Source organism: Malus domestica, chromosome 17 (assembly GCF_042453785.1).
Source record: "Malus domestica chromosome 17, GDT2T_hap1".
Taxonomy (NCBI): domain Eukaryota; kingdom Viridiplantae; phylum Streptophyta; class Magnoliopsida; order Rosales; family Rosaceae; genus Malus; species Malus domestica.
This window is the reverse complement of record NC_091677.1, coordinates 32,861,752-32,877,569: the sequence shown is the minus strand read 5'-3', so window position 1 is coordinate 32,877,569 and position 15,818 is coordinate 32,861,752. Positions and strand designations below refer to the sequence as shown.

At 38.6% G+C, this 15,818-nt stretch overlaps 2 protein-coding genes across 11 annotated transcripts; one reads left to right on the top strand and one right to left on the bottom strand.

The window, feature by feature from the left end:
• LOC103417443 (F-box/LRR-repeat MAX2 homolog A-like) lies at window positions 1-2,300 on the top strand. The gene has a single exon (XM_008355631.4). The coding sequence runs from the start codon at window positions 1-3 to the stop codon at window positions 2,164-2,166; it is 2,166 nt and encodes a 721-aa protein (XP_008353853.2). The 3' UTR covers window positions 2,167-2,300.
• Window positions 2,301-2,430: 130 nt separating this feature from the next.
• Window positions 2,431-15,282, bottom strand: LOC103405870 (probable serine/threonine-protein kinase SIS8). 10 transcript variants are annotated; one of them, XM_029097056.2, is made up of 18 exons: window positions 14,700-15,245; window positions 14,365-14,598; window positions 12,025-12,417; window positions 11,256-11,459; window positions 10,540-10,728; window positions 10,087-10,346; window positions 9,838-9,957; window positions 9,564-9,653; window positions 8,311-8,406; window positions 7,528-7,620; window positions 6,462-6,549; window positions 5,015-5,243; window positions 4,350-4,473; window positions 4,209-4,228; window positions 3,923-4,079; window positions 2,980-3,268; window positions 2,780-2,852; window positions 2,431-2,680 (listed from the first exon to the last, which is right to left on the bottom strand). In XM_029097056.2, the coding sequence occupies exons 3-18, from the start codon at window positions 12,271-12,273 to the stop codon at window positions 2,598-2,600; spliced, it is 2,364 nt and encodes a 787-aa protein (XP_028952889.1). In that variant the 5' UTR covers window positions 12,274-12,417; window positions 14,365-14,598; window positions 14,700-15,245; the 3' UTR covers window positions 2,431-2,597. The 10 variants fall into 10 exon arrangements, with proteins under 10 accessions (XP_028952889.1, XP_070672652.1, XP_028952890.1 ...); XM_070816551.1 differs by having other exon boundaries at window positions 9,564-9,641; window positions 14,700-14,921; XM_029097057.2 differs by having other exon boundaries at window positions 14,365-14,561; window positions 14,700-14,906.
• Between the last annotated feature and the right edge of the window lie 536 nt (window positions 15,283-15,818).

Below are 15,818 nucleotides of genomic sequence, written 5' to 3'. Positions count from 1 at the left end.
ATGGCCACCACCGTCAACGACCTGCCGGAGGTTATACTATCCGCCATCATCACCTTAGTTTCCGACACCCGGACCCGGAACTCGCTCTCCCTCGTGTGCAAGAAGTTCCGGAGCATGGAGAGGGCCACGCGCGCTTCTCTCAAGCTCCGGGGCAACGCGCGCGACCTCCACCGGATCCCGATTTGCTTCACAGCGGTGGACCAGCTCGACCTATCACTCTTATCCCCGTGGGGCCACTCACTGCTCTCCCCCTCCGCCGCCAACACCGACCCTCTCCTCGCCCAGCGCCTCCGTGACGCCTTCCCATCCGTCACCTCACTCACTGTCTACTCCCGATCTCCCTCCACTGTCCAGATCGTCTCCCGTCTGTGGCCGGGATTGCGCCGGTTCAAGCTCGTCCGCTGGCATCAACGGCCCCACTCGCCCCTCGGCGCCGACTTCGATCCTCTGTTCAGGGAGTGTCAATCCCTCTTGGAGCTCGACTTGTCGGAATTCTACTACTGGACGGAGGACCTCCCGCCGGCTCTGGAAGCCCATCCCGGCGTGGCTCGATCTCTCACCAAGCTCAATCTCTTGACGAAGTCGTTTACCGAGGGGTTCAAGGCCAACGAGATCAAATCCATCACGGCGGCGTGTCCGAAACTGCAACATCTCCTAGTGGCGTGTATGTTCGATCCGAGATACATAGGCTTCGTCGGCGAGGAGGCTCTCTTATCGATCTCCGCCAACTGTCCGGAGCTCAGAGTCGTTCATTTGGTCGATACAACGTCGCTGGCCAACGCCCGCGGCGACCCAAACGACAATGGGTTCACCGCGGAAGACGCGCGGGTCGGGCGCGCGGCGTTAGTCGACTTCTTCTCGGGGCTTCCGCTGCTGGAAGAGTTGGTGCTGGATGTGTGTAACAACGTGAGAGACAGTGGGTTGGCGCTGGAAGTGCTCGGGTCCAAGTGCCCCAGGCTGAGATTGCTCAAGCTGGGCCAGTTCCATGGGATTTGCTCGGCTATTGGGTCCGAGCTCGACGGCATTGCGTTGTGTGCAGGGCTGGAGTCGCTGTCGATTAAGAACTCGGCCGATTTGACGGACATGGGGCTGATTGAGATTGCGCGAGGGTGTTGTAGATTGGCCAAGTTTGAGGTCATTGGATGCAAGAGAATTACGGTTAAAGGGTTGAGGACGATGGCTTGTTTGTTGAGGAAGACTTTAGTGGATGTCGGGATCTCTTGTTGCAAGAACTTGGATGCCGCGGCCTCGCTGCGGGCTCTGGAGCCCATTCGTGATCGGATTCAGCGCCTGCACATTGATTGCGTATGGGAAAAGGACGATTCTCATGGCTTTGATGATCTTGGTCAGGTGAATGCCCATGGCGGTATTGCGTTGAATCGGAATGGTGATGATGGCGGTGATTACATGGACTTGAATTGGGCGGCTGAGTACGAAATCAGAAGTAGCAAGAAATGCAAGCTGGGGATGGATGGGGAGTGTTCCTATATGCCACCAAGCAATGGCCATGGCTATGGTGACGGCAATGGAAATGGAAACGGGTTTTGGTATGATGAGACATGGGAGAGGCTGCATTATCTTTCGCTTTGGGTTGGGGTCGGTGAGCTGCTGACTCCATTGCCTTCGGTGGGTCTCAATGATTGTCCCAATCTGGAGGAGATTGACATTCGGGTTGAAGGGGATTGCAGGTTTAACCACAGACCCACTCGGCGAGAATTCGGGTTGAGCTGCCTCGCAGGCTATCTTCGCCTGTCCAAGATGAAGTTGGATTGTGGTGATACAGTGGGTTATGCACTGACTGCCCCGGCGGGACAGATGGACCTTAGCCTCTGGGAGAGGTTCTTCCTGAATGGGATTGGAAGTTTGTCCCTCGGTGAACTCGACTACTGGCCCCCGCAAGACCGAGATGTAAACCAGAGGAGTCTCTCGCTTCCGGCTGCCGGGTTGCTGTCGGAATGTGACACATTGCGGAAGCTCTTCATCCACGGCACGGCTCACGAGCATTTCATGATGTTCCTTGTGAGAAATAACAATCTCAACTTGAGGGATGTGCAGCTGAGAGAGGACTACTATCCGGCACCCGAAAACGAAATGAGTACGGAGATGAGAGTGGATTCGTGTTGTCGATTCGAAGATGCACTTAACAGGCGCCCGATCCTCGATTGAAAAATAAAAGTAACGCGACATAGTTTATGAAATCGGAGAGGAAGAATGTAAGGAGTTCCGAACTTCTTGTTCATGCCTCACTTTTGTCGTTTTCAATTCCCCATCGAATAATATCCTGTCATCCTTTTGCCAAACTGTTTACTAACATGAACAAAGCTTTTGCACACGTGTCATAATGTAATTAGTCTGTAACAAGGAACAACTGCTTACTAATCCGTCGTCCGCAAGAAGGAATGACCCCTTACATGCAAGTAGTCGAAAGTATTTTCGGAAGTCGGAAGTTCAATAAAAAAGCTGAGTTGCAGGAAAACATCGGAGGATGCAAAACTAAAAGCAAAAGATGAGAAATTGACAACAGCATGCACCTTAAAGCCGAGAATACAAAGTGAAAACCTCTACCATGTTTTCTATACACAAGAAACAAGATTGTATCAGCAAAGTGAGTATTCGCAGTCTAACAAGCGGGAGAGTATGTCCTCGCAGCTCGGTCGATCCTGCGGTTCCGTCCAACAATCTGTACAAAAATGCAAGTGTCAGCTCGGAAGCCCGATTACGCACGAAAAATGCATAAAGCTCTGGACATTTTTTTCATTAAGGTTAGGCAATTGATTACCCGAAATAAGCCTGCCTAGCGGACCATCAGGGATCTCCAATCGGGAACCTTCATTCGCAACAGCGTAAACTACCTGAATAGAAGAAAGCTAAGTTTCACCTCAAAAGTTTCTAGCTTTCTCTAAATACTAGATAGTTGGATTGTACTAGCTACACATTCGGAACAAGAACGAAAATAGTTTAACTTTATATCTTACTGACCCTCTCTGGTGGAACACCTTCCCACGGTCTATTTAGAGTGCAGAGCTCCCACATTAACACCCCAAGGCTGAAAATATCACATTTTTCAGTGAAGGGTTCATTTCGAATAAGCTCAGGTGCCATCCATTCCGGAGTTCCTGCAGACGATGAGTCCTTCATGTTTGTCTCAGACATTATTCTTGAGAGTCCAAAGTCACAAAGCTTGACAGTCCAGTGCTTATTCACTAGACAATTTGCACTTTTTAGATCACGATGAACTATCTTCATCCGGTGCATGCACATCAACCCCCTTCAATTGCAAACAAAAGATTCCAGTCACTGCTTATCAATACTAAAACATAAAATTCAGCAAATTTATCAAATTCTTTCACTTGAATGTACAGGCGGTGCTGAGGTGTCTGGATAATGATAATGATCCTATATGCAGATTAAGTTACATTACACGGAACTCTCACGAAATGCCAAATTCCGAGTTCATCCTATTACGACCTTGAATTATACCTAGCTTACAGAATCTTCTATCTTACACATATACTAAGAAGTCATGCAAACTGAGATGACATAAGATCAAATTGGTTTTGTATTGCAGTGTCAAAAGTTTGGAGACAAACATAAGGAATTTCAAACCTCCAAAAAACAAAGGACAGAAACATTTCAAGCATTTGCCAACATATAGGACCTAACCGCCTTAAACAGAACGATAACATGTCGATAGTCTTGTCAGACTGTCTACCATACTGTCAGTTTCAGAGCTAAAGGAGTTCATCTATTAGCAGCTAGTAATTCTAAATTTACGAACCAAAAGCCATAGATGGTGGAAACACATGTCAGTTCTCTTTAGGGTTCAAATAAATATAAAGAACATGAACCAACAAATTTATGTCCTACTGAAAAACGTGTGGAGTGAAAAATATTTCATAGATCATGGATGGAGTGAACAGACCTGCATATGTCACGCAACATCCTTAGTCTCCTTCGCCAGCTAAGCTTCTTCTTCTGGCCACTCAAATGAATCAAATAATACAAAGATCCCATCTCCATGTATTCTGTAACCATTGATAAGCGTGGAGGCTTCGTGCATGCACCCAAAAATAGAATAACTGCAGAAAACATCACGGTAAATTCCACAGCAGTATAAAATAAAGAAAATGTGTACTATCTACTATATCTCCAACGTATAAAACCATAGACAAAGGAAAAATGGAAAGTATAATCAGAACAGAAAGTACCATTGGGATGCCGAAGACGACTGGATACCCACGTGCAAAAGAAAAGTAGAACACATTAGAAAAATATAGGATAAAAAAGTAAAACCTGCAGCAGAAAGACAATAAAAACAAAACAATAATCAAGGTATCTGTGAGAAATACCTAAGAATTGATATCTCATTGCAGAAGTCTTCCATGTTTTCAGCAGTTAGGTCTTGCTCTAAGAAAACCTTTATTGCAACATCTGTTCCATTCCAAACACCTCGAAAGACTTCTCCAAAGAACCCTAAATGTAGAAGCAACCGAAAAAGCTCAATCAATTAGAACTGTATTTTTAATTTTTCAGAATGGAAAACTTAGATGCTTTTCCAAGGAAAGAGGAGCTTCACAGCCTGAAATTCAGAAGCTTTCTCAGGGACTTACTTTGGTATTAAGGAACATACTTTTCTACAGAAGGACCAAAATCCAATTACGTTTTGGAAAACAATCAGGGAAAATGGATATTTCATCCCCCTATTATATCATTTTTATCTAATGATGACTTGATGATTTGTGTAAAAAGTAAAAAGAATTCTTTGACATTAAAAAAAAAAATAGAAACAAGATTGCTGACAAACACTAATTTCTTTAACAACAAACTCATATTTCTTTGCTAGCCCATTGTGAGGCTTTAGCCCACTCCCCTACCCCTTAGTATAGATAATATCGTTTGTTCAAAAAAAAATAACTCATATTTCTTTCACCTCAGGAAATAGATGGGAGATGGGTTCACACTTATCAAGCCAACAGCATAGTGAAGTACTGTATGTTACACAAGTGATACTTACCTATTCCAACACGAGTTCCAACAGTCAATTCTGTGAAATCAATATTCCATTCCTGGTAAGGCAATAGAGGCTTATTATCAAATGTGGCGGATTCAAGAATTCTGTTCCATGTTAAAACCAATTCATCATTTGTTGCAAACTCTGACGGTCCAATTCTATCAGATGTTTGACTCCTATACTGATGTGGAGATGAAGGTAATGATATTGCTTTTTGAGAACTGATTTGGTCCTGGTGAAGCAAACGTAAAGCAATCTTCAATCAGAAAATTCACGACAATCATCTAAAGAAAACTTTAAAACCTGATGTAACAAAAATTTAAAGCCCAAAACAACATTAATTGCTTCATAATAAATTCTTGAAAACTTTAAAGCCCAAAACTAGCAATATTCTTAAATCTTACAGAGTATAATGATAATTAAAATATGAGCACTAAAGTTGTTAGTATTTGACGCTTGGAAATCATCCACATCTACCCAATAAGCAACGTACACATGAGAAACAAGACCAATGATAATGGAAATTTTAGAGTCAAAATTAGAATTTCTTATGAAACCGGAATTTAATTAACTTGTGTTGCCTATCGAATACATCTCTTTCATTCACCTAGGAGTGGGAGAGTAGTCAAGAAAAGTTGTTTGTAGATATTTCTTATTTAGAGTTACAGTCCACTTCATATTCTTTTATGGATTATATTCATTATTATTATTTATTTTAATCCCATCACCAACATTACATTGACATTAAGGTTACACCAGTTGTAAACTAAAAATCACTTTCCCTCGTAAGATTGATTAGGAATGTATAAATTTTGTTATCTTTAGGCTTTATAGCGTTTACGCTATGCTCATTAGTCATTATATTACTATATGAAGTAACAGGCAGATTCAATGTAAGGCGATCAGCAAGACTGGAGCACTAATCAGAAAAGGGGTTATTTACAACATTATGGAATAAAGATACAGGAGTAGCTGTACATTGGATGTGGAAGCAATGCAAAGAGTTCACGAGGAGGTTATAAATGGGTAGAGGAGATCACAATGCAACTGGATTGTTAGATGTAAGAACAAAGTCAGTCCAAAATTTCATGCACCTGATTACTGGGAAACAAGACTTCATTCTAATATGTATATATAAGCACACAGAGTCACACATAAATATATTAGATCTATACAATCCATATTGCAGGGTTTCAGAATTTACCATATCTCCAGAATTTTAAACTACTGACAAAGATGTTACACCAAAATAACAAGCTTATATACATCCACCGGCCAGGTGATCAGACTCAAAGCCCCAAAATAATGAAACTAAGTAAACACTCAAAATCAAAAAACAAACAAAAAGTGCGGTCATCCAGTTGACCATCCTACCTTCAGAACAAAACCATTAAACAATTGATTTCCAAATAGAAAACATATTTTCCGTTACTGCAATGAAGAAACGTACATTTTTCTGAAGACCGGATCTATGATCATCACCTTGCTCTCTCAAAAGACGATTCTGCTTCAATGTTTCATTCATTGCTCGTACAGCCCTAAATAGTTCATTAGATTCATAGTTTATTAATTATAAACATCCAAAATCAGATAAAATAACATTCTCTTTATGGTCCATCTGATTTGGACATAATTCTCAAGTTAGAACTATGAGTGCCTCCACATAAACAATATACTAGATGCCAAATATTCACATCAAACAAATTTTCATAACCTGGCCAGAGATAATATTTACAAGGAACTTGGCTTAAGAACAAAAACTGGCCACAGACTTCTCCTTATTAGTTAAAGCAGAACTATGTGTACTAATTTTATTTGATCATTCAAGCAAAATTTTTCTATCACATCACTTAAAGATTTTCTAAATAACCTGCACAGTGAACTTTTTTTATTGATAGGAAATGAGAATAATGAAGAAAGTGAGAAATCATGTATAAGGCATGATGGACTACTGTATCAGCTCCAGGTACTGTACAATGTTAGTCATCATTTCTGTGATGCTGGAACTAAAAAAATTACATGTTCACTTGGCCTTCTGTGTAAGAAGCAACAGGCAATTGTTGACAATCTACACGACATCATTTGCCTGATGGCGATTTCTCATGGCTCCTCACATTAGCAAGCACCTCAGCGTGCCAGAGCTCTAAAAATATATAATGTTTTATTGACCTGTTACCATTTAATTGAATCATGGGTCCTCTGTCACTTGCAGATACTTTCAACACATACTTACCCTCTAATAAAATACTCGTGTACTGTGACATTGATCATAAGAATCACAATCAAATACAAGATGAGAAACACATTCTAACAGTATAAGAGTGATATAACGAGGAAAAAGGTAATAATAACCAAGAATTTTTTTTCAAAAATAACCAATAAACTGAAATGAAAGATGCCAAAATATTTCTACAAAGGGAAAAATATCAGTTTACCCACAAGGTGAGTAGTTCTGTGAAATTGACAAACTATAGGAAGCAAAGACCTCTTTTGAAAACAATGAAATAAACATCAACCTTACGATATCATCGCCAATCTCTGGAGTAATACTCATGCTTCTTCTTCTTAATCTGCGAGCTTCTGATGTTGATGCACCGTCTGACCTGTACCTACAATCAAGAATTGAAGACAAGTTTAAGAGCACACATATATATTTCTTTTAAGATGTGAAGATTGAGCTGTGAAAGAAACATCGTATACAAGCTAAAACAAAAAATAATCACACACAAAATTAACCAATACTAATTTCAGCAGACAATGTAACATCAATAAGTTATCTCCAAATGACCAAGTACAGTTGGTGAAGATTAAAGTCCGATAGTATAGAGCAGAAGAGACGATGAGTGGAATATAATGGACAATTTAACAAAAATGATTAATGACATTATGGGAATGGAAGCATTAACTTCAAGGAGGGATCAATTTTGTATACTAACTTTTTCTGGCCTAACCGAATAACAGGGATAGCTTTTTGGCCCCAAGCTTGGTTTGGGTTTAGTGATTATGTAATGTCTATAAGAAATATATGGCCAAAGGTCAGAAGCCTAGTTTGACCCAATAAATTGCACCCACCGCATTGTCATTTGTAGGATACAATTCCATTCCAACCATTCCCCACCCAATCTTGTAAACATGAAAATAATAAGGCAATCAATACTGTTCGTTTGTTATAAATAAGACCTCAATTAATATCCACTGCCTCAGCGCATAATAAACTTGTGGATTATTCACTAAACCATCCATCAAAAGATTTAGTTTATACAAAGGGGTAAAATGGGATCAACACATATAAATAAAACCTTGAGGTAGGCATGTCATCAGCATAATCTCTAAAAGATTTCCCATCACCACTGAGCATGGACCGCCCACGTGCTCGGAACGAAGGATGCTCTGGACTGAAAAACCAGAAAGAAACAAAAGGAATAACTACAACGACAACTATATGCAATGATATTGCTTAAAGAGTAAAAGGTGAGTCTAGACCAACTTTAGACATGGGCTAGTAAATAAAACACAATATCATGGAAAATCATAAGACTGGCTAAAGAGAACCAAAAAAGTATCTGACCTGAAAATTGATGTTGTGCAAGCATTTCTATGAGCATTCTATTAATATTGCAATGGTACCGAAAAGCTAAATCTTGATTCACAAGAACATTATCCATCCTAAATATAACTGGAAAAATGGAAACTGTCACCATTGATATAGACCATGTAGTCCATCAAGAAGTCGGTACCTTATTGGCATTATTGGGAGATTAAACTATCAAAACTACTCGAATGAAAGGGAAATTCACGGTCAACTTTTTCTTATTCTTTTTGTCTCAAAATATTGTGGTTTGGGTCAAGATAGCCATAGAGATAATGGTATACATGATGTTAGTATTGTTGCCATCTTTCCAGAGAAAAGCACCCAGAAGAGTGCCGCACATATGCAACACAGATACACACATCACAAAAACCATCTGACACAAGTAACATGAAAATTCCATCTCTAGCTCCAGGTCTCTCTAACTTCAACATTGTTAAGAAGCATTTTATGTACAGTATGCCAAGGTCTTACAATAAGCCATCTGTAAACAAGAGGACAGACTAAGATGCATTGAAATACAACTAAAACCACAAGTGGAGCAGACTATATTATGCTAAAGATAGGACAACTTTATGAGAGAGAGAGAGGTATCACAATGGTATCTTCTGAAAAAAAAAAAAAAATCAAGTTTTGGCATCCGGAACAAAAGTTTATCAGTTTACTTATCAGTACATAAATTCTACAGAAGAATTACTGGGGAACCAGTGTGAGTTTATTGTCAAAAGTAGCTTGTATAATGTCATTTTTCTCTCGTCCCTTGCATAAGACAACTCAGTAGAGTCAAGTTCCTACTGGTGAAATCATCACACAATGCAAAAATAAAAATAAAAAATGGAGCTGCTATGATCCTAGATCCTTACCAACATGATTTATCATCATGAACTATGGGAGTTTTGAATCTTTAAAACTAACAAAATTAAACTTGAAATCTTGAAAAAAACACGTTAGGATGAAGAAAACCTTGAACTAGCAGTCCGCTGTTCAGCAATGGCCTTCCTCCGACTACGCCGCCAAAATGTAGTTGCAATGTTGGGTTCACTATGTGAAAAACTGAGGGATTAAAAAAGTAACTCAATAACAAACAACTCATAGTCCCATGCATTTGAGAGTTTAAAAATCAAGCAAAAGGACAAACTTAATGAGAAGAGAAAAAAAAAGCACGCAATGGGATGGTCATAGCAAAAATTCATTTGAGACTAGAGTTTTACTTGTCAAGACAGGAAACGTAAATCACCTCAGTTTTCTTTCAACGGAGGTAATAGGTCGCAACATTATATTTTGTAATGAGGGACCTTGTGCATTTGAGGGCACATCAAATCTACCACGGAACTGAGGACTATCATCTTTTTCAGCACTGCAACGGAAAAAATATGAAACATCTAAGTTTTCTTTGTAGCGCATGCTTGCTACAAAATCATCAATCATTACAGGTTCCAAATTTCTAATTCTAAAATTTAGGATTTTACAAACCGCATCAGCTAACCTGTCAGGATCCATTCTCTCTGAAAATCCATATAGAGGACTGTTTGGTTCTAGTGGTGAATCACACGAGTCGTTCTCTGCACTATCACTCTCCCCAGCAGCAGAAATATGGGTCATAAATATTGCTTTGGTTGATCGGGGTAACAGCTGCCCAGGAAACCGCATCAGGTCGACCAGTAGTTCAACAGAGTTCAACACAACTACCACAGACATATGCTTGTATGAATCTACACACTCAACGGCTCCATCAATAGGCAAACCCTGATACAAAAAGAAACACAAGGAGCAAAAGGCAGCATTTCAGATTTCAGCGCTAATCATGATTGAGAATAGTAAGAACTTATATCATATATTTGACAATTTTTTTATCATTTGGATGGAACCGTATAATATCCATGGGAAAATATCAATCAACTAGAACAGTTAAACACCATCAAATAAATGATAAGCTTACCACCATTAGCCTACTTTCAAGACCTATAGTGTCTGCTAGAACTTTGAATAAGATTGCTCTAGGACGGCATGAACCATGTTTTATTTGCCCCAAAAGTTGGACTCCTCGATTCTCAAACATGTGGGAGGTTTCTTCAAGTGCAGCTTTTGCTGGACTTTCTGCATTTGGCCGCTTATAAAAATCTGAAACCTGTGTAGGCATGGCAGACGAAGTTAAAGCATCATCCTAATGATGTTAACATGTCCTAAGTTATTAATCAAAGAAATCACAAGCAGTGCTTATGAAAAACTTGACCCAGTAAGTGCCTGATAAGCAGCATATGGTATATATCAGTATAGCAGCAGAATAGTTAATCTAACATCAGGTTTAGATAACACAGGTTCTATGATTCATATCTCATGGATGTTTACTTTATGTGTAACTGAAGAAGTTGTGCGGAATAGGCAAAGAAATCGTAGCATAAGTCTAGAACCAGGTAGCATATCTACATGGCATTGTTATTCATATTATCTACATGGCATTGTTATTCATATTATGATCATAAGGATATGAATAGTAATAGTAAAACATGTAAGTGGCAGTCTTTGACAGTTGAAAACATTGGATGTAAGGCATAAAAGAAATAATCTAACAGACAAAATAAGATCAAAATGGAGAGAGAGTGTGTACTCAAGGCAACTTCAATATAGATCCAGGAAAACAAATAAATTACTCACCAATCCAGCAATCTTTTTTATCATTCGAGCTGGATTTGCGTTCAATCCTTTCACCAGAGTCACAATCAGTTGCTTCAGCATGGACACCTTTTTGTCTTTTGTAGTATCTACAAGAATGACATCGGCTCTCAAACCCTCTGCTTCAAGAGCATGAAGCTCATCAAGAGTAGGAATATCATCAAAGATCTCCTTGAGCCTTTTCTCCTGTATATTGTCAGATTGGGTCAATTGAAACGATCAAATCTCAACTACAGTGGACAAGTGAAAACGAATCAAAATAAACAAAGCCAATGAAAATTACAAGTGAATACTACACCATCTCAACAACACTAAATTAGCAGTACGTTGATAATGTTTTACTTATCTGCATTTGTACATCTACTCTTTGAATAAGCGAGTGATGTATTTAAGATTTCTTGTCATTTTGAAGGGAAGGAAAAATTAATCAGAATGTTTCTTTGAAGTAGTTTAAAAGTGTGCACATGAACAGACAACACATGTACCACTGCACCTAAAACTTCCAAATTTTTATTCTGTCAAAGCAAACCTACCCTTAAGCCCAAAAAAAATCCGAATGTAGAGATATTTAAAGTACAATATAAAAAAAATAAAAAGGACATGGCATTTTGTTTACAGTCACATCAATCCCGGTTCCAACATCAATCAGACAAGATGTAACGGGGAAGCAAGAATAAGAACGGCAATTTTTTTATCAATAATTCAACAAAAATAAAATAACAATTAAGTATAACCAACAATTAATTCTCACCGGAATGACAGAATAGAAACCATTGGGAATCGGTTCTAAGAGCATTCCAGTTTGCCATAATACTTGTGATGCCTTCTGAGATGACAACACATATTGGTCCGAACTTCTAGGTGATTCAGTATTACTCAGTGATTCTTCTTGGGATCCCAAAGAAACAGATCCAAATTTGTCCACGAAATCTGAAGGCCACCATGATGCATTTGGAGGCCCTTGCTCTGCTAGCCCTCTATCATCTCGTGTCTCCTCCATGTCTTTAAATATCTGAAATTTAAAACCATTTCGCCCCCACTTCCTACCCCATAAAAGATGTCTTTAACCTAACAGCATTCCTTACAAAAGAACGAGTTCCAAAATTCAATTGGAATGACTTCTTCAAGCTGGAGGTCATAAGACCTGCAAAATACATGAAGGGACAAAATTTGCCATCAGAGAAAAGGCAATTTAAAAGTAAAATATCAGAGATCACTATAGAAAGGCATGACACTCTTCAGAAGGAAACATCAAAAGTCTAGCAGAATATACAAGAAAAATGAAATCTCGTTCAAGTAAGAGTTTGTCAAAACCATGTAAAATTGCAAAAGTAAAAAAAGCAAGGATATGTACTTTTCAAGTCCACCGCTCAGTCTCACCCTGTTACATCACTATAGTATGTGAACCAAAACAGATATTAAACATCTCTAGTTACTGATCTCACTTGTTGAAAGAAAATTGAGAAAGTAAACAACTAGTTCAACTTTCTTAAATTATGTTTCTTGATATTTATATTTTCTGACCACCAATCCAAAGAAATAATGGATTTTTTTTTCAAATTAATTACAAAAATTTGTACAATTAAAATAAAATAAAATGTAAAGTATTTGATGTTAGTTTTAGCATAGCGAAAAGATCACAAGTCACTATTTAGTGGAGTAAGGATATCTGGTGTCCGGCACAAGACTTTACATGTGCCCCCAACCTAAGTTCTATGTTAGTAAGTAAAACATTCATCTTAAATTTGATATATTTCGCAATCCTGTTTTCTTTTTTCAAGCTTCATGTGTCGTCTTTGACTGGGACATAATATGAGCTCTACTTTACATGTACTTGCTGCTCACACACCTTATACACATCAACCCAAAAAGAAAAAATAACAAAAGATTGCCATAATAAGAAATGAAGGTAGTTGTTTACATCAGAGAAGTGTTGATAGGTGGGGAGAGCTAATGGAGTGGGATAACATGGGAAGGTAGTAGAATGCTGACAAGCTAGATGGATTCACGAAGTTGACAAATTTGCTATAAATAGGCAGAGTATCTGGGTTTTGTTTTTTAAGTTTCAATACTTCTTTACAATATTTATGAACATTCAAATACTTCGACAACCAGCCATTTGAGGAACTCATCTTTACACTATTTATTGAACTCATATTACAATTATTAAAATTCCAGTCATGATACTACATAAGCTAGTTAAAATTTCAGAATAAACTAACATACACTTGCAATTTTCTTCAAGCTCTTTAGTAAATTTTTTGTGGTAAATAATACTATTACTCCACTTGGGAGCAGCCTCTCCATAAAATGGGGGTAAGGTTAGCCGACATTCACCTCTCCCAGACCCTGCGTAAAGCGGGAGCCTTGTGCACTGGGTACGACCTTTTTTAAATAATACTATTACTCCATAATCGCTACTAAACTAGTATAACATACAACTAAAAATCAGCATAACACTTCAAAATCATCCTTCACACACTTCAAAAATCATCCAAAAAGCCTGCATCTTCTGCTACAATTTCTGCCCATTTTTGTCCAACTCAACATCTAGATCAATCAACTTCCTAATCAACTAACTATTTATCACCTCAAACTTTAACACGCGTAGAAGATGAAGAGAAATATTGGAAGCAATCAGGAAACCTAAACACTTTCCCAAGCCACACCAACAGCAATGTATACACGAGTGAAAGCAACCAACATATATAGCCAGCCATCTGCTGTGCGTCCAAATACACCTTCTAGAGTTATGCCTCAAATGAAATTGAACGCAATTAGCAATAACACTAAATACTTTACCAAGTCGCACAAGTAATACACTCTCAATGATGCATCAATTAAAAAAGGTTAAACCCCTCAATTTTAGACATCTATAGCACGGCGATGCTTTGTTTCTCAGTATCCTATCCCTCAGGTCGCACGCATTGGCACCAAACAAGTGCCTATTGGGGGGGGGAAGTACCGCTCCAAAAACACCATTTCAAGAGAAACCGTGTCATAACCTATATTTCCTACTCAAAATCAGTTTTCGTCTTGCATTCAAACTCACAAACAAACCCTCAGCACACAAACAGTTGGATTTTCTCACCTGGACCAGACCAATCTCCATTAGGTGAAGAGGTCTCTGATAACCACCATGTCCACAATCTCAAACATGTACTTCAAATTCCAATTACTTCAAAGAGACCTAATTACACAATGCTCCTCCTCAGTCACTCCAAATCGCAAATTCGGCTACACTCAAAGCCCGCATTTTTTCCACACAAAATCCAAATCTAGCTCCCACTAATCCACCAACACACGATTCGACATCTCAGTAACACTGAAATTCAACCATTTCACAATTTTCACAGAAACAATGCAGGATCAAGAAACCAAGACGAATCGCAACAAAACAAAATTGAAAAGAAAGCAAGAATTTACCACCAGCAGATCCGAGCATTTGAATCCCAATCCCCTCTTTGATGCAGTAGCATTTGAATCTCAATTCCTCCTCATCTCGTATCGTCCCCGACGTCAAACCCTCACAGATTCCAGAAGCAGAAACCAAATTTGTGTACCTGTGTAGACGACGAATACGTAGAGAGTGATGTGAGCGAAATCAAGGATTCAAGAGAAACCTCTCTGGATATATATAGGCTCTCGAAGAGGTGGGATGGGGAGATGAGGGATCCCCATGTTAGCAAAAGATGGGGATGATGCGGGGAGCCCTCCGATCTCTTTAAATTAGATCGTGCGGCTGGGACCAAACGATCTCATTGGCCCGATCTGTTCAAGGATCCTCTTCCTTGTGAACAGAAGACTCTCGTCGATGAAAAGCCGGGCACAGTTTCAATCGACCCGATCGAGAAAGCAAAGGAATTCAAATTCCGGAGGTAATACCAACTGGGTTCCGGTTCGAAGGGGTTCAAATATTTGGGTCTTTTTTTTCTTTTCTTTTTTTTACAGATCCAAAGGTGAAATCTCAATGGATAGTGATTGGAATGGGTTTAGAGTTTTGTTTTATGAACCGAAACTCTTAAATTTCAGCTAAAAATAATTATTTTCGGCTGACGTCAATAGATTTAGTGAATATTCTCGCTCTACCGATTAAATATTAAAAAAAAAATTTATATTTCATTTAAATTAGATGTTAAATATCTTTTCAAATTTCATTTTACTGTCATTTTTATCTAAAGTAGTCGATATGATCTCAGTATATCAGTTGATATTCACAAATTTACATATTTATACCAATATTTTAAAGATAATTTTAATGAAAAACTCTCAGTATTGTTTATTTTAACGAAAAATCATATTTTTACCTTAAAAGATCATGATACTATTTATTTTACTTTTATTTTATTCTTATCACTAAAATTCAAAATTTTCTATCCTTTTTTATTAGTTTTTTTTTTTAAATACTATGCGTTACATCATTTTTCTTTTGGGGTAAACTAACATGTGTTACATATATATATATATATAGGAATTGCTTAAGGGAGGGATCCTCATTTTTTCAAAAAAATAGGGACACGCTCCCCACCGTTGGATTTGAATTAA